This window comes from Piliocolobus tephrosceles, chromosome 1 (genome assembly GCF_002776525.5).
Source record: "Piliocolobus tephrosceles isolate RC106 chromosome 1, ASM277652v3, whole genome shotgun sequence".
Lineage (NCBI taxonomy): Eukaryota > Metazoa > Chordata > Mammalia > Primates > Cercopithecidae > Piliocolobus > Piliocolobus tephrosceles.
In genome coordinates, this window is record NC_045434.1 from 213,501,430 (window position 1) to 213,520,658 (window position 19,229).

At 43.3% G+C, this 19,229-nt stretch overlaps 1 protein-coding gene across 8 annotated transcripts in view; it reads left to right on the forward strand.

The window, feature by feature from the left end:
- The window catches only part of RERE (arginine-glutamic acid dipeptide repeats), a 469,695-nt gene that overhangs the window by 400,035 nt on the left and 50,431 nt on the right, over positions 1-19,229 (forward strand). For 4 of the 8 annotated variants that reach the window (XM_023215261.1, XM_023215263.1, XM_023215264.1 and 1 more), the window contains one exon: positions 1,548-1,628. In XM_023215261.1, the coding sequence (XP_023071029.1) occupies positions 1,548-1,628 (81 nt within the window). The other 4 variants (XM_023215268.2, XM_023215265.2, XM_023215267.2 and 1 more) reach the window with 4 other exon arrangements.

Consider the following 19,229-nt stretch of genomic DNA (forward strand, 5'->3'; position numbering starts at 1 on the left):
CACAGGGAGTGGGAGGGACCCTCTGCCCGGTGGGCAGGTGATTTATTGGCTGGGAAGCTTCTGCGGTGATTTAGTTGTGAAGCGGCGCCCGGGGAAGTGCAGGCTAATGCCTGGGCCGGGAGGGAGCGGCTGCCCACAATCGCGGGCTGGAAGGGACCGCGGGGGGCGTTGGGGCCAGTCCCCCATTTCGCAGCTGAGGTGGGGTGGGGGCGGAGGGCGTGCGGCCGCGGTGCTGCAGACCTCGTCCATCCGGAACGTGGGCTGGAGACCCAGCAGCCTGGGAAGGGCTCCAGCCCCGTGGGCGCCCTATCTCCAAGCTTGCTGCGGTAGGGAGGAAGTTTCTGTGCTTTGCCGCCTTGATGTTCTCCTGTCCGGAAGGAGGACACAGATTCCAGCGCTGGGTGCCCTGGAGGCTCCGGCCGTGGAGTAGGGGTCGGGCCGGGGTCGGGCCGGGGGCGGGGCCGGGGCCGAAGCACGGGGCCCCGGCGGGCGGGCAGGAGGGCGGCGGCGATCCAGGCCGCCTTTTGCAGCCGCCCGCGGCCGCGCCGGGCTCTGCGCGCCGCTCTCTTGCCTCCTCCCCCGTCGGCGGCGGCCCCAGCCCCGCGCCCCCCGGGCCCCGCGCCGCGCGGCCCCGCCGCGGTCACACGCCGAGCCACCCGCGGCCGCCTCCGCCCTGTGCTTTGTGGAGCCGGAGCCCAGTGACAGGCGGCGGCCTCTTGCTGCCCCGGACCCCGGGCGCTTACCTGTGGCTGCTGGGGTCGGCGGTGAGAGACCAGGCTGGGAGCCCCGAGGTGGGGGCTCAGAGCCAGGAGCTGCCCCCACCGGGGCGGGGAGGAGTGCTCGGGAAGCATGGGACAAAGTGAAAGTCTCCGGGCTGGGGTTGGGGACGAGTCTGAGACTGCTGCGAAAATGGATGGGGGCGGCGAGTGGCGTCGGGAGGGCGGAAGGGGTGCTGGTTATTCTCTGGTGGCTCGGAGTGGCTTTTAATGACGGACGGCGGGGCCGGCCGGCTGGGTTTCGGGTTCCCGGTAGGCTTCCGCGATACTGGTGCCTTCCGGTGCCTCCTGGCAAATTCTTTGGATTAAGGGGAAAGCGGTCTTTTAACCCCCTAGGGTCTCCTTCTGGAGAAGAGTCACCAGGTTTGGTTCTGTTCCCCCTTTCTGCTCGACACTTCTGGGAAGCTTGGTTCTCCAGTGGGAAAGCAGTTGTGTTTTATTAAAACATGGAGCATATTTATACCTTCGTGCACCAGAATGTGCCTGGTGGCAGAGGGGACAGATTGCTTCTCAGCCTTAGATGCAGGACGTCCTTCTCTTAAACGTGCTGGCCTGCCTGGTGGGTGGGATTGGGGTTCTGATGAGGATAGTTGGGGCCTGCCCTGGCCAGTGGGTCCCAGATGAGCTGCTGACATGCTCTCCCAACCTCGTCAGTATTCCCTAGCCGAGACTTTTTTTGTGGTGGTTATTCTGCTGATTGTAGATATCTGCTTTGCTGACATCCTGTTTTGTTTTTGGTTTTTACATCCCATTTGTTTCTTTTTATCACAGAAACGCTTCGTTAAGGGACTCAGGCAGTACGGGAAGAACTTCTTCAGAATTAGAAAGGAGCTGCTTCCCAATAAGGAAACAGTGAGTACAATTGGACTTTATGTAACTTGATTTTTTCCTCTTTGCTCCTGCTGCCTCTCCACATTTGATCTTATGAAATGGTTTCCTTTAACCCTGCACTGTCCTCAGACTCGGGCTGGCCTCCAGAATTCTCTCCGTTTTGCTCTCTTGATTTTTCATTTGAGTTCATGATTTTAAATAGTAAAGTGACAGATTATGCTTATCTGCCTGAGGAACATAGACTTCTGTTGTAACTCTAAGAACAGAAAGGTCTTTGGGAGCAGAGGGTTAGTTGTGGGGGAAGGATTGTTGGAGAGTTAACATCTAATTTTAAACACAGTGGCTGAAATAGGAAATAGCATTTATCACTAGTTTGAATTTGGTAATTGGCAGAAGTCATCAACCACACCAGAGGTTTGTAGCTTATTATACTTTGAGTTCTGTGGAGATTTTTTCCATTTTTAAATGTGTTTTGAAGAGGAGTTTTAACTCTTTAATATTCTAGCCCTAGAAGTTTGCACTTTCCACTGGACAGATACACAAGGGGATCTTGTAAATTGCTTAAATGGAGCTTTACAAAAAACTACTTTGTATTTCACAAAGCTGGGGGTCAGAACTGACAAATATGCTCGGTAAACGTGAGGTAGAAGGATTTGCTGAGGAAAATGCAGAGTGAAAATAACATGAAGAGAGTGCTGGGAAGTTCATTCTCATTTCCCTGTAGTTGCCTCCCTCCTCATCTCCTTCCTTGGTGGTGTAGAGGCAGATGAAGAGAGAGCCTTCCCTCTGGCTAGGCCACGGGATAGGGCAGATGGGATGGAGTTGGACCAGCCACTGTCCACTGTCTGAGGGTGAAGGGAGGACTCAGTAATGAGAAACATTCTTCAGGACTTTGGGAGGAGTGATCCATGTTTAATCTGCCTAGACATCGAGCTGCTTTTTTTAGGGAGTTAGGTGGGAGATGGGTGGAAGAATATCTGCTGTAAAAGTGTGTGGGGAATTTGGTTTTTTTGGCTTAGTTTTTTTAATGGGGTGTTGTTTACTGATTTCCTCTTGTTTAATTCTGTCTTTTTTAAAAAATGAGCTGTTTTTCTGGACACTTTTCCTGTATAGCACCTCAAGGACAGTGATAACTCATGGGGAAGAAGGGTTTTGTGATTTCAAATATAGTCTTGTGTATATAAATGGATGATTTGCATCAGTCAATGACAGTTAAATTTAAGTATTATGCATCTCATATGCTAGGATGGATCATATTGAGAATGGTAAAAAACAGAGAGAAAAACCTGTTTATAAACATTAAACTAAGATGTATTATGAAGCCAATCTGTATAGTCAACTTACTTCTTACCCTTCCCAGAACAGGTTAGAGTTATTTAATATGGAATATTGAGATACGTATTTTAAGTTTTCTGGGGATTTCAGTGACTTGAAGTTTGATATGATTAAAAATTAAAATGCCTTTGCCTGAGTGTAGGAAGTTTGGTTTGGCTGAGTGAAAAAGAGATCAGTGAGTAGATTTCTCTTGATCGCCGGATTGTAGCCTCTCAAGTTCTGTCTGTGCTCCGCTAAAAGTTGCAAACCATGAAGAATTTGATACAGAAATCTCTTGACAATTATTTCATCATTCTGTTTCAAAAAATAAACTTATAATTGCAGGATTAAGCATTAAATCTAAAATCTGCCATTTGGCATTTGGAAATGCTGGATAATTTTATATAGTGTTTTATCTCCATAGTGGAAGCAGATGTGAGTAACCTTTAACCTAGGTAAGCTCTTCTACTCTGTTTTTCTTTTTGCTCTTGATTGTCCCTTCTTATTGATGATGTGTGACTCAGTAAATAAATAGCCTTTATTCTCCTTCAGAGACGTTCTTAGTACACCAACCTTTTGAGCTAGTTCTCTGATTGTGTTTTCCACTAGCCTCTTTCCTGAGATGTTTCCCCATCACTCTTCGGCCTTCACAGTTTCACACCCTGTAGCTCTTCTCCCTTCTGTGGCACCCAGCAGTCTTCCTATTTCCAAAGTCTTCATCGGTCACCATCATTGGAACTAATGAGACAGTTGTTTGCAGCAATGGAGGATTTATTTTGCCTGACATTTGCTAAATATTCATAGTGTCCTTGCTGTCTTTTGCATTGCACTGGAGGAGTTTGGTAGTAGGGTAAATCTGTAAGTATTATAATGAGCTGGGAGAGGCACTCATCTTGTATTTTCTTATTTTCTCTAGTTATCAACATAGCCAAGCTAATCATTCACAGCCCACAGGGAGGGGAGGGCAGAGGTCATTTTTTACTTTTTGCTGCAGAAGATGAGATTTGCGTATACCAGTGTTGTTGATTCAAAACTTGCTGGGTAGAATTGTTATGGTCATGCTCCTTTTTATAGCAAATTCCTCTAATCTAGGTACTTTTCAAATTCTCTCTCTCTCTTTTTTTTTTTTTCAAATGAGACAAGATCTAGCTCTGTTGCCCTGGCTGGTCTCAAACTCCTGGGCTCAAGTGATCCTCCCCCGAATAGCTGGGATTACAGGTACGCGCTACCATGCCTGACTTACATTTTCTTCTGTCTACCAGAATTATTAACTCATTTCTTTGCTATTCTCAAGTGACTTGAAACTTCAGAGGGGTGTCAGCATCCAAAAGAACATGCCCGATTGGGCATTGGTGCGAAGATCAGCAGACCTGTGTTCTATTCTTGGCCTTACTGGTAACTATAGTACTTGATGATCTCTTTTTAACTGTGCAGTCTCCCTTGAGCTGTTCATTGGAAAGCTCAGGTCAAATCTTGACAACACTGGGGAGTTATTTTCTGTAAAACGGTGTTTCTTTGCATGAGAGTTGTGTAGGTGCTGCGGTATTTATAAAATGCCTGTACATCATTACTTGTTGCAGTGCCTGAGAGCGAAATGATGATTCTTGCCTCCTCTGCTATGTACTTGCTCTGGGACCTTAGGCAGTTTTTTCATCCCCTCTGTCCTTTAATTTCTGTGTTTGTAAAATGGGGTGATAATTCCTATCCTTTTGATTATTTTGAGAATTTAAATGAGATGTTTGTAAAGAGTGCATAAAAATACTTGGAAATGATTATTCTTCCTATCTGCCTTAAATACTACATAAGGTGGTAGCTAAATGCTTTGAAGAGTACAGAATTACTTTCTGCCTGTAAATATACTGAGCCTGTATAAAAAGAAGTTACCTGTTTTTCATTAATCTGTCTTGCCAAAAACTTGGGAGGGCAGTGCCTAGTTAACAACCTCCGTCTTGAAGTCTCTTTGTTGAGACTCTCATTCGTACCAGTTCATTCATGCGGTTATAGCAGAGAAGGGTTCCTGGTGGGCATAGACGTAAACAGCTTCCCTAGCTCTTTTGGTTTCTGGTGTTTATTACACAGGAGCTAAATCTGGCTTTTCTCTGAACACTGCTGCCCACTGAAGTGGGAATAGTGGCTGTGATTGCGGAAAACCTAACTGTTTATAGAGGCTTAGTTGAATGGGTATTACGTGTTAAACTCAGGGTGCCCAAGAGAATAACTACAAGCCAAGTCTTTTAGTATCACAGTTGTGCAAATATCCTGTAGTTTATTGTACTTTTCCCCATTCTGTCTTTCTCTGTAACCATTTTCCTCCCCTCCCCTCAATATGCTTATAAAGTATGTAATTAGTAGGTGAAATGTAGTCAGGAATATGGGTGGAGCATTTTAGATTCACCTTGACTGTATACCTCTTCTCTCTCAAGCCACTGTGTGTCATAAACCACATCAGAGTCTTAGGTGTTAGTATATTTGTGTAAGTCACTTATTGTTGGGTAGATGGATGGTACATGACCTTTGATGTTAAGGTAATGCCTGAAAAAATAGGAGGCCTGATAGAGAATCTTAATTACCTAAAGGTGAATCCATGTTATGAATAGCACAAAATCATGGATGATCCAAAAATAATTTTTAGTTTGATTTGTCTATACATTGCAGTTTTCTTCAAAATCGTGAGAGAATTATTCAAGCGATGGTGACGTATCTCTTCTCTGAGGACATGTCTGTTATTTGAACCAAAGACTTTTTGTGTCTGGCACCTGGATGATTGTCCCTTGAATCCTGGCCTTTGTTTATAGCTGTGTCTCCCTCCTATTACTTAGACAAATTCAGCTGGCGCTGGATCGGAGTCCAGGAGCCCTTCCTCAGTGACCTACCATTGCTTGTCTCCGATGCAACTAAGATTGGTGAGAAGACAATTTGGTCTGCCCCAGCTTGGTAGTAAAGAGGTGTTCCCAAAGTGTTAGCCTCTGGAGGGAGATGGAAGGTGAAAGGGGACATGCTTTTGCTGTCTTTCTCATCTCTTTCTTTTTATTTTTGAGCACCTAGCCCAGTAAAGATTAAGTTTTGTGTCATTTGGGCCGGGCGCGGTGGCTCAAGCCTGTAATCCCAGCACTTTGGGAGGCCGAGACGGGCAGATCACGAGGTCAGGAGATCGAGACCATCCTGCCTAACACCGTGAAACCCTGTCTCTACTAAAAAAATACAAAAAACTAGCCGGGCGAGGTGGCGGGCGCCTGTAGTCCCAGCTACTCGGAGGCTGAGTCAGGAGAATGGCATAAACCTGGGAAGCGGAGCTTGCGGTGAGCTGAGATGCAGCCACTGCACTCCAGCCCAGGCGACAAAGCGAGACTCTGTCTCCAAAAAAAAAAAAAAAAAAAAAGTTTTGTGTCATTTGTAATCCCAGTTGGTGGTACATTGATATTTACTATACCAGAAACTCATTTTCATTCACTTCCCATTATCAGAACTAAATTTTGCATATAGTTCAACTTTTTAAAGTTCTGGGTACCCACTGAGCACTGCAATGGGTAGGGTATCTATAAAGAGAAGCAAGGTGCCATCCCACCCTGCGTGGAGCAAGCATGACATTTACATGCCTGCCATACCCTGGTGGGGGGAGGTTCAGGCCCTACAAAGTGAGCACAGAGGCTCCTAGAAAACTAATTGGAGGGGCGGTGTTTGAACTGGGCTTTGAAGGAAGGATTCATTTTTGACAGGCCCTGGTTGAAAGGGTAGAGGAAAAGCAACTTTCCAGCCGTAGGAAATACTATGAACAAAGGCACGGAGACAGGAAATTGTAAAACGTGCCCAGAAAGTACATGAGCGTGGTTGGAAAGGAGGTTGCATAAGCGGATGCAGTAGAACTTAGGCCCAAATTATAGCTTCAGGGTAGATTTTGGGGGACCTTGAACTCCCTCCAAAGAATGTGTATGGATGAGTGTGGGGATGGGACCCATCTAAGGCTTTTAAGAAGAGAAGTGAGAGCTGTGCTCCCAAAGTATGTATAGGATGGGACCAAAGAGGAGGCTCTTCTCATAATTTAGTCTTGTAGGAAGACAGAGATGGGGAGTTAAAAGTTGAAAGTTAATGGAAATGGAAGCCTGCCTTTTGTCTTCATTTTCTCTATTGGAAATGTGTCACTGTTTGAATGGGACCAAGGGCCCAGTGAAAGGGCAGCCAGTTTTGACATTTTTAACTTTAAGTAATGGGATGAAAGGTATTAGAGATTTCAATTTTTAATTTGATAAATAACATGAAAATCAACCACCTTTCTTAGCCAGATTTCTGGGAATGAATTCTATTAAATATGTACATAACTACTGGCCATTAACTGTACTTTTTTCTTCAGGCAAAATATCATTTGCATAGACCATATTCCTGCAGCAGAGAATAAATACTATTGAGAAAGGACTTTAAGACTGAGTAATCAAGATTCTGTTAATATTAAGAGGTTAAAAATGATTCTAGCATTCAATATGAGCTTCCAGCCTGAAGTTTTATTTAACTTCAGATTATAACCTTAGATAAACAATTTTCCTGGCCTCATTAATGCTTAATCTAATGTTACATAACAAAGTATGAACTTCCTTAGTCAGTTGATGCTGCTGAGAATGTGCAAATGTGTCACGGCCACATACCAGTACTTTAGAAGATCTCTGTTTTTAAACCTTGTCCTTCTTCTACCTTGTCTATCCTCACCACTCACAGTGTGCTCTTCAGGCCAGCACTCTCATCACCATTATTAAAATGGAAGATTCTCAGGCCCTGTCCTGGTCTCTTGAGCCAGAATCTGCATTTTAACAGGCTCCCCAGAGGATTCCAAAGTACAGTAAAGTTTAGGAAGCACCACTATTTACAGTAATGCAGTCTTGCAGAATTCTGCGCTGACATAGTATATCATTCTTAAAATGATACTGTCTTAATTCTGTTAAAATTGTAAAGTTTCACTATTAGGGCTTGATTTTGTTTTTCTAATTATCGCAAGATATTTCAAAACATATAGGAAAGTATCTGGGCTTGTTTCCATTGTCATTAATAGGATTTTTTTTTTTTTTTTTTTTTTTTTGAGATGGAGTCTCGCTCTGTCACCCAGGCTGGAGTGTGCAGTGGTGCAATCTCAGCTCACTGCAACCTCTGCCTCCTGGGTTCACGCTCTTCTCCTGCCTCAGCCTCCCAGGTAGCTGGGACTACAGGTGCCCGCCACCATGCTCAGCTAATTTTTTGTATTTTTAGTAGAGACGGGTTTTCACCGTGTTAACCAGGATGGTCTCGATCTCCTGACCTCGTGATCCGCCCGCCTCGGCCTCCCAAAGTGCTGGGATTACAGGCGTGAGCCACCGTGCCCGACTGCAAGCCAGGACTTCTTAATGTAGTTTTCTTCTCAATTCCCACTCCCATTTTTTCCTAGAAACATGATTGTAACTCCTGTCTTATTTTATACAAAAACTCTTGTTCTTCTCTTTACTTTGTGGCATGCGGTCTGAGTTAGACCTTGCCAGATTCTATTTCAGTTTCTAATAAGCCTTTTTATGTGGAAGGATGGCCTTCTCTTGTTAACATGAAGTTTACATAGTCTTAAATATTTAATACCATAGTGTTTTCAGGCATTGCTTTCTTTTACTTGCATTCCTTATATATGAAAAAGAAATGTAAGTTATTTGAGGGGCTGGCAAGATGGGAAAGAAGAAAGACATTTATGTGCCATACTGTTTTTCTTAATAATTTGTGCTCACATAGATATAAACAGTTGGAATTTTCCATTTGAGGCCAAAGTGATTGCCAGTAGAAATAGGAACTGCATTTTGGCAGTAAGTACTGTGATCCTATAGCTGTTCCTGTGCTGAGAGTTTGTTCCCATTAAAATGGAACAGAGGTGTGAATCTATTAATTGTGATAGTCTGACCTGTATGGATATTTGACTGGGCAGTGGTCCAGTTTTAGTGAGGGTAATCTGTGAGAGACTGGCTGATATTCCCTTGTGTAAGTGATGTATATAAGAGACTTTTGGTGCTGATGTTGGAAAGAAAAGGAGGTATTAAAAAATTAGGTGACTTTTTAAACCAAGGGCCTTGGATAGTTGCCGTTCTCAGTGTAAACAGCCTGACCTTGGCATTATCCTACATATGAAAACTAGTGGGAATGGCATGAGAATGCTTTAATTTTTTGAAATGTATTACTTCTAGAAACTGCACTCACATGAAGTATGCTTGGTACTTTTAAAGTGTTACTGAACAAAATGTTGCTTGCAGGGATCAGTAATTTATTTGCTGTTGGTATTTGCTTACCTGTATTTCTTATGATTTGGCTGTGTCTTAGTTACCTGGATGACTTTTAGATGGAGACATTTATGACTTTTAAGCCTAAATGGTCTTCACCATTTTATTAGTTAGTAAAACAAATGGAAGAATTGAATTGGTCTTTAGAAAGCCTTACAAGTTGTGGTTACTGTGGTTATACTCAGTGGATTTATCCACTTGGAGCTTGTATTTTATATCATAGATTCTTTTTTAGCTTTGTAAAGATATATTCTGACTTTGAAAACTAGTTTGCTGATATTTTAAAAATATATCTTATCTAGTCTGTTAGGAAACCGACATTAAAACTAAGTTTCAGAATGTATCTGAAATTATAATCCTTGAATAACTAGTTCGTTTTTAATCTTATTTGAAACCGTACCCTTGAGTAATGCTTAGGAAAACAGAGTAAAAATTAATAGTATTGTTTTGAAAAGTAAAGCAAAACATTAACCTCAGTCTCAGTCCCAGCTGTTCAACATGGGAAAGGCGTACCCCCACTGCCAGTAAGAATTTTTTTTCCTGTCATGTGTAATTTGAAAACCATTAATTGTGTTAGGTAAATAGGAAAAGCAAACAGGAGAAACTTTCCTTTGGGAAACCAGAATTCCATTAAGCTAAGTTTTCTGAGATGTTTAATTTTTCAATTAAGTTTCAGTATTAATGGCCCATGTTTCTTCCTCCCTACCCCACTTTGGAAATACAATTCTTTGTTCTGCTCAGGTATCTTAAATCCTTCTTCTAAATCCTCTCAATTGTGACATCGTAATCCCCACTATTTGACTATTGAAATTTTATGTGTATATGTGTGTATGTATGTATGTAGAGACGGAGTCTCCCTCTGTCGCCCTGGCTGGAGTGCAGTGGTGCGATCTCAGCTCACTGCAACCTCCACCTCCCGGGTTCAAGCGATTCTCCTGCCTCAGCCTCCCGCGTAGCTGGGACTACAGGCACACACCACCATGCCCAGCTAAGTTTTGTATTTTTAGTAGAGTTTTAGTGGAGAGAGTTTCACCATGTTGGCCAGGATAGTCTCGATCTCTTGACCTGTGATTCTCCTGCCTCGGCCTCCCAAAGTGCTGGGATTACAGGCGTGAGCCACTACACCCGGCTGACTTTTGAAATGTCTAAACAATCCCAGTTGACAGAGTTGGGATTTTGGGGGAGCTTTTGGTAACCCCAGGCCTGTGCTGTCTAGGATGGGATGTCTGAAGGTAAATAAGGGTGCTTACCTTCATGGCCCCTAGTGAAAGGGCCAGGTGGGCCAGGGGTCTTCTCTGAAAGGTTTCTGAGTTGCCTCATTTCTTTTCGAGTTGGAGTTTTACTCTTGTTGCCCAGGCTGCAGTGCAATGGCACAATCTCAGCTCACTGCAACCTCCGCCTCCCGGGTTTAAGCAATTCTCCTCCCTCTTCCTCCCGAGTGACTGGGATTACAGGCATGCTCTACCGCGCCCGGCTAATTTGGTATTTTTAGTAGAGATGAGGTTTCACCATGTTGGCCAGGCTGGTCTCGAACTCCCGACCTCAGGTTATCCACCCAGCTCAGCCTCCCAAAGTGCTGGGATCACAGGCATGAGCCACGGTGCCCTGCTGAAGCTCCCTCACATCTAAAGGTCTTGCTGGGGCTGCCTCTGCTCCTCCCCTGATTGGTTGCTATTACACAAAGGGCCCATTTCATCTCAGCAGAGTTGGGTTTTGTTCCACCCTCTTAAGACTGGCCAGGTACAGTGGCTCATGTCTGTAATCCCAGCACTTTGGGAGGTCAAGATGGGATGATCACTTGAGCCCAGGAGTTCAAGTCTAGCCTAGGTAACATGGTGAAACCCCATCTCTACAAAAAATACAAAAAATTAGCCGGGTATGGTGGCACACGCCTGTAGTTACAGCTACTTATTAGACTGAGGTGGGAGGATCACTTGAGCCCAGGAGGTCGAGGCTGCAGTGAGCCGAGATCACGCTGCTATGCTCCAGCCTGGGCAACAGAGCGAGACTCTGTCTCAAAAACAACAACAAACAAAAAAAAATTAAAATGTATTTTATTTTAGTCTTGTACTTGACTCTGATTCCTCTTTTCCATGCATTTTTATTCTGTACACATGTGTGCATGAATGCGTATATGTATTTATATAGAATTTAAAGCCTTCTGGGCAGAGACCTCATTTTAATACCTCATTATAGCACCCTTAGAGTCCTGTAACAGGCCCTATTATTTGCTTAAAATGAAATGTGTGTGTGTTCACACATGTATAAATGATGGGTTAGAAATACATTGTAACCATAGATAGATAATTATTGGTTCTAAGACATGAAAACTCTTCATTATTTTTAAAGAAACATTTTCCTCATCTTCTGCTCTTCAGTGTGAGCAAAATCTAACAGACTAAAGGAAAAAAAAATCCATCAACAGTCATAGGAAGCTTACAAAGCTGCAGAGAGCTGGCACCGCCAAAACTTCTCAACCTGTTCTGCTTTGAAATGCTTTTTTTAAGACCAGTTTGAAACCTGGATATCCCAGGCCTTCGACTTTGTGTAACAGACAGAAAACCCGAGTGAACTTTACTATCCCAGGACAATGGGACTAGGACTTGGGGTTCACTGTGCCACACTGGTCCTTCCTGTTCTGTTTATCTTGCACAGTAAATCAGCTCTCATGTTTGCACAGTGGTTCTGTGTTCTAGATTATTTATAAGATTGAAATCCATTGTTTATTTTTCTCAGCGGGTTTATTGAGCCAGTCAATAATAAAATACTGTCTTAAGCAGTAGGGTAAGCCATTAGCCAATTGCAACTTAGCTTCAAATTAATCCCTAAAGGGTGTGCACATGAACACACAGACTTTGTATGCCCCACGTACTTGTGTGTACTGGAGGTGAGAGCCAGGGGAGGTGGAGGAGCTTTAGTGGTGCCAGATCTCTGCAGCTTTGTAAGCTTCTTATGACTGTTGACGGATATTTTTTCCTTTTAGTCTGTTAGTGAGTCATCATCATATGCCATTTTATTATCTTGAAAACAGTCTGTGGAATTTTTTATCCCGTGTCTTTGCTGTACGAGTGAACCACCACTGAGGGTGTTGGGAGCAATATTAAGTTGGAGACATTCTTCAGTGATGCTTCACTTATGTATTTGCAGCCGCTGCCATTGTCGCTTTGTTCCCACGTGCAGGAGTTGGGGTTTTGTGATTGTTGTTTGGCAAGAAATATTAATAGTAACTTTTGTGTGTTTGATTATTTTCGGGGCTGGAGCAGCATCTATCCAGCACCTTTGGGACTTGGTGATTATTGACTTAGGCACAGGGCTTCTAAGATCAGAACTTGGTTCTTCTTCCCACAAGTGCTCTGTTTTGCAAATGTGCTAATGAGACACATTGAATTAGGTCAGAGGTTTGTGGCCTTAAGTTGTGGAGAGAAATGTTTTCATTTGGAGAGAATCTGTAATTTGTGGAACAATAGGAAGAATAATTAAGTTCTAAAGGAAACAGGCCCGATGAATCTGGATACATGGCTAGTTTCGCAAAGTAAAGCACAGCCAGTGAACTGGGGGCAAACTCTACATGTTTTGGATAATGTGAGGCTAAAAAGAAAAACCCTAAAACGTTTAAATAAATTTCTAAAAACCAAAACCTTTTAGTATATTTAATTTACTGGCTTAAAACTATAAACATTATAGTTTTAATAATTTTGTAGATCAGGAATTTAGGTGAGACTCAACTGGCCATTTGTTTCCATGCTATGTGTCTAAAACTCACTCTGTAGTATCACCTAGTAGATGGGTTGGCCTGAAAGGTCCAAGATGGCTTCCCTTATGTGTCTGCCACCTCACTGGGGATGGGTGGGAAGCTGGCTCATCTGGGGCTATTAACCAGAATACTGGCATTTGTTCTATCCTCTGGGGTGAATTTGCCCTTCAAAACTTGAAGTTCTAGCAGGGCATGGTAGATGCTCCTACTATAGTCCCTACTACCTGGGAGGCTGAGGCAGGAGGATATCTTTGAGTCCAGCCTGGGCAACCTAGCAAGACCCCATCTCTTTAAAAAAAAAAAAAGATTTGAAGCCGTTATTTCTTTTGATCATGTAAATCTATCAGGTGACTCAGGAGAAAAGTCCATGTGCATCTGTCCATTTTATGGCCACCAGATGAGTTAAAGGATGTAATACTTCTTTATGTAGTCATTTTGTATTTTTATTAAGATGTCCGTGTTTACAAATAGGAATACCTGTTTGTCCAGTATATCTTAGACTCACACAAAAGTGTACCATTTTCTCTTGTACTGTACTCTATTCTAGTTATTATTTCTCCAAATGCTACATACCTTACCGGGCATGTCTATAAATACTTATATTTGTTGCAACATTTTTCTGGAAATCTGTTATTTGGGATGTTTAACTAGATGGGGTGAATGTAAAATGCCCCTAGTTTATTCCTAATACTAGTCAATCATCAAGCATTTACTGAGCTTATTGAACGTGGGGAGAAAATAGGGAGCTGTGGTTGTGCTCCCTGGGATGTCTGACTGGCTGCCACAGTGCATGTTGGAGGGAAACCAAGTGCCGAACAATGTAGTGTGGACATTAAGTAGTAATGAGAGGATGAGGGCTTGGGGAGTCTTGTGCATCCTGGAAGATTTACACTTGGGGCTTCAAGCTCTTTGAAGGATGGGCGTTTTCAATGTTAAAACTTGTTTGAAATGCCTTGCCGAAGGAAGTCCTTGAAGTAGCTTTCTTGTCTGTTGAAGTATTTCTCACCACCTGAACCTTCTACAGCATTCCTGCAGAGTGGGGACATCTAACCCATTAAATGAAGCCATTGTGGTTTTGAACAGTTCCATTTTTTGGGCCACCTTCCTTTTTATTAAGCTGAAATCTGCATCACTTCACCTTCCGTACATTGTCCTGATCTCATCCCTGGGAGACTTAGAGAATTATTGCCGTAACATCTTCCTCACGGAGGCTCTTCATGTGGGCCTGTGGAGTTGGCATACCCGCTGGCTGGGCTTCTGGCTACAGGATACTCAGGCCTCTGCTTCCTGCAACAGCCATTCTGGATGAGGTTTTGTGGACCTTTATCATTCAGCCCTTTGTAAAACTTAATGTCTACAAAGAGAAGAAAGTGGCAACAATGGCCCCAGCTGGTGTCCCCCAGCCAGGGCGCCCCCCCCCCCCCGCCCCCACCCAGCCCTCCTTCACCCAGCAGGCAGGCATGTGTGTTAACTCAGTGCCTGCTGTGTGTACACCAGTGCACAGTTCCTAGACTGACATAGAGTCACATGTATGTTGTGTTTGTTCTGTTGAGTTGAACTTGTCTTCATCCCAGCTGTCATTTCCCACCATGAGAAAGCATTAATGTTTGGATTTAGTAAAAAGAAAACACATTGCCTGATTGAATAGTGCATACCCAGACTAACCATTAATTACATGATTTCGACACTTAGAATGTACCTGAGCACAGATTTCCAGTGCCAAAGCACAGCATCATCATGCATGAAAGAGGAGTCTCTTTGCTCCTGGCAGAGGGACCATTAGCTTTGATCATGTCCCCAGGCCCTCCCCAGGAACTTGTCCATGCTGATAATCCTAGCACCAGTTAATTTCTCAACCCATTCCTACATGTTTTGATAAACTGTGGCTAAAGATTAAGATAGCAACCATTTAGCAGACATAACGCCTTCATGTGTGTGCTGCTTTTGTTTCAAATCAGCTGTTGAAAGCAAAGCTTGAATGACAGAGTTCTCTCTTCTGCCCCCTCATAAACAAAAATTGTGGAAATGAGCTGTTCACAGACTGGCCTAGGAGCCCTGGATTTTAAGGTAAAATCGTTGCCTTGGTATTTGCTATCAGTCCAAATTGGACTTTCTGCCTTTCACTGAGCCTTCCCCCGCTTCTCTTCCTCTCCCCAAAACGGTGCTGCTCACAGGAACTGTATCCCAGCGGAAGTGTGGACAGTTCTGCTTTTCTCTCTGCTGCCTCATGCGGTTGTTAGAACAAGCTAATTCAGTCTGAGTAGGTAGTATAGCTTTTCATTCTGTTTACTATTGCTGAATAACAGGAGAGCAAGGGCAGAAGGTATGGTAGATAGCTCAGCTTTACAACCGTTGTCGGGGCTAAACATGAATCCTTAGGAATCCGGTTGGCCATTCATCGTCTCAGACGCTGTACTCCCTCTGCTGGTTTTGAGACAATTGATACTTCCTTAAGAAGTGTGAGGCTCTGCCTTCAAAACGGCACAGTCTCTTTTCTCCAGATCTGCAACTGTGTGTGTTGCACACACACAAAGAAGACAGTTCTTTCTGGCTGTGGGGAAATGATTTCAGTTCTTGGGCAAGGATGGCAAGGAATAAATGTAGAAGAAATTCCTTTCTGATACCATTCTCCTACCTCACATCCTACCCCCAAATCATTGCAGGACATTTAGATTTGTTTGGGGACCCCCAAACACAGCGCTCTCTGGCGTTGTATTCACTTCTACTTGTTTTCTTTGACCACCACCACCCCCTGCCCCAAGCCCAGCCTCCACCTCCCTGCAGCACTCACGACAGGAGTCATTTTTTATAGCACACATAACCTTTACACCAAAAGGAAAAAGTGCATTGCTTATAACAAAATGAATCTCTTTTCTGCTTTTATTTTGAAAAGTCCTCCCTGTTTAATGTGGAGGATATTCGTGCTGAAAGCCTGTTCCAAGTAGGCATTTGTGCGTCCCAGAGGAACTTTTGATTTATTTCCTTAACTCTGCCCTCCTTTCTCTGTGGTTCAGAAACCTTTAATGATCTGTGAAGCTCGGAGACTTCAGTGCGAAACAGTAGTCGTTTTAAGAACCCCTCCCACTATATAAAAGGCCTGCCAGTTTCCACATGCTGGGTTTTTGACTCTCTGAAAGGATGACCTCTTACAAATTTTGGTTGTACAGCAGGGCATCCTGGGTTGGGGCCTTGATAATGCTTTTGTGAAATCTTTTTTCTCCTCCTCTCGCTCTCTTTGAAAGTTGTAATGAAAATTCCGGGCTCTTGGCCAGCCTGTGGGATGTGATACAGTAGAAATGTTTCTGGTGCCCTTTGTTACTGCTCGGCTTTGATTAGGTTTATTTCCCGTAAGCTTGATTTTGCTAGCCCTCCCCCCACCCGCTTTTTTTTAATGGCTGAGGAGGTTAACTTAGCCAAGGTTAAGCGTTTTATTATGCAGGCTGCTTCAACCTAGTGGAGTCACTGTGGCCAGGCTTCTGTGGCAGAGAGAGACAAGGGGAAACTATGTTTTCCCTCCGTGTTTGCATTTCTACCCCACCAAGGCTGCCTTTTACTTTTAATGCCAGTCTTCATAGAAGGTAACAAGCTAGGTAAGCTATGTTGGTATTCCGTTTCTTTACTCAGAATGTTCCAGGAAACCATTGTACAACTTGTCTTGAGATTTTGTTAGTCAAGGTAAAAATCATGGTAGACCGACCTCCCTTTGGGGTTTCTGCCGGGTGGAGGGCGAGGCCTTGAGGGTAGCAGTTAACAGCGACATGCCTTTGATCCTCCCTGTGGTTCTCTCTTTCAAAAGAAAGAAGTGGTTGCAGCTTTAAAAAGGTTTTTAAATGCTGCTTTGACCTTGTATTTATAGCTCTTTCGCCTTTGCAATTAAGAACATGTTATAGACATCAGCTCAGCAGTCATCCCCATAAGTCTATGAGGGCTGCCAGTATCACTCCACATGCACAGGTGGAGAAACTGAGGCATGGTGATACTAAAAATGGCACCCTCACAGGTCTTGTCCAGGTCATGGAGTGGGGATGAACCAAGAACTAGGGCCTTTGGAGGTAGGCTTCCCCTACAGAACCTCTGTGGTAAGGGCTTGCATTTGGGACAAGGTTTGCTTTTTATAGGAAAAGAAAAAAAAAGTGGGATTTTATTATCATAGAAATTCTTTATTCACAGTAGGATTCCTTGGCCAACTTATAAATATATGTGCTTGCTTTGTATCTAGAGCTGTTGAGATACGAACTGTCTTATGAGGTAGCAAAGGGCACTGTGATGGAAGTTTCTGTTTGATCGGTGTCCTGGAATCTGCTCCGTCCCCTTCTCTAGGCAGAAATGTGGTCCTGCTTCCTTCTGAGTTTAGGTCCTGGGAGCCTGTCACAATTCTGTCACACAAAAAGAGCATTCTGTAATGACCATCACAGCTGTATCGTTTCAAGGTTCTATGCTAAAAATGTGCAGATCACCAAACAGTTTGGCCACTAAGAGAGCCTGTACCACAGAGGGTTTCCTAATGTGAATGCCTGCCCCAAACACTGCAGACAGCACTTTCTGGACTTTATCCTCCGTGTTCATTAACTTTCCACTGATGTAGCAGTTCTAACCAGAGTTATTCTTGATCTAAAGAAGTGGATTTTTGAACCTTGGGTGTTTTGTTGTGGAGATGATGCAGGGCCCTGTAGCACATTTGTGGCAGGGTTCTTTTCACTCCTTCCACAAAGTTGTATGAACTCTGACTTTTGCCTGTGCTGAAAATGTGGTCTACAATTATATATGTATGTAATACTTCTTAGGTTTTTAAGATTCTAACTGGACTAAATGGAATTCTCAATTCTCAACCTGTTGTAATTATTCTGAACTGTTCTCCCTCTCACAAAAACACATGCAGATACACAGAAATTTATTTTGTGTGTAACACTTGACTTTCAAAAAGTTTGGGTTATTCTATGCATAATTTTTTAAAAAACCATTTGGTTTAAAATAATTTCAAACTTCAAGAATTTGCAAGAAGAGTATACAGCATTCCCATATATTCTTTACCCAGATTCTCCAAATATTAACATCTTAACACATTTAACCCACCTTTTGTGTGTGTGTGTTTTTTCCCCCACATGAACCATTTGAGAGTAAGTTGCAGACCTGTTGCCCCTTTATTCCTAAAAATGCACCTTAAAAAATAAAAAAAGTTGCAGTACTGCCTTCTTCTCCTTAAAATATTAATCTAACTGGGGAGGGTGTCACGCCTATAATCCTAGCACTTCTGGAGGCCAAGGAGGGAGGATTGCTTTAGCCCAGGAATTCGAGACCAGTCTGGGCAACATTGTGAGTCCCTGTCTCTACAAAAAAATAAAAATAAAAAAATTAGCCAGGTGTAGTGCCACGCACCTGTAGTCATTAGAACCCAGGAGGTCAAGGCTGTGGTGAGCTGTGGTCACACCACTGCACTCCAGCCTGGGAAACAGTGAGACCCTGTCTCAGTTTTAAAAAAATATGAATCTGGTAGATTAACTACAGTTGAAAATCATGATACACTTAAGTTTGGCTTTGTAGTTGTTAGGGGGAAAGGGAAGGGGTGTGTTTTTAGTAATTTTTCCCCCCTTGAAAACACAGAAGAATATACAGTAGGAAATTAAAATCAGGCCGGCCGTGGTGGCTCACACCTATAATCCCAGCACTTTGGGAGGCTGAGGCGGGCAGATCATGAGGTCGGGAGGTTGAGACCATCCTGGCCAACGTGGTGAAACTCAGTCTCTACTAAAAATACAAAAATTAGCTGAGCGTGGTGGCGCGTGCCTGTAATCCCAGCTACTCGGGAGGCTGAGGCAGGAGAATCGCTTGAACCTGGGAGTCGGAGGTTGCAGTGAGCCAAGATCATGCCTGTACAGCCTGGCAACAGAGTGAGACTCCATCTCAAAAAAGAAAAAGAAAAGTCAGTAATTCCATCACTAAGAGATGGCCACTAATTAACAATTTGGCCCATATTCTTCAGACTATTTCTAGGCATTTATCAATAAATATTTTAAACAGAAATGGCCTCATTCTGTTCTATAACCGAATTTTTTTATTTTATAACTGTTTAAAACTTATCTGTATTGATCTTTTGCTTAAAGCGTGTATCTATGGAGTCATTTTTGATGGTTGCGTTTTTAAAAGACATCATAATGTTATTAACCAACTTCTAGTTTTGAACATTTATTTTCAGTTTGTGGGGAGCGGTTACTGCTACAAAAAAAATTTCTTAACAAGTGACTTTGTTTTTTGTTTTTTTTTTTTTTTTTTTTTTTTTGG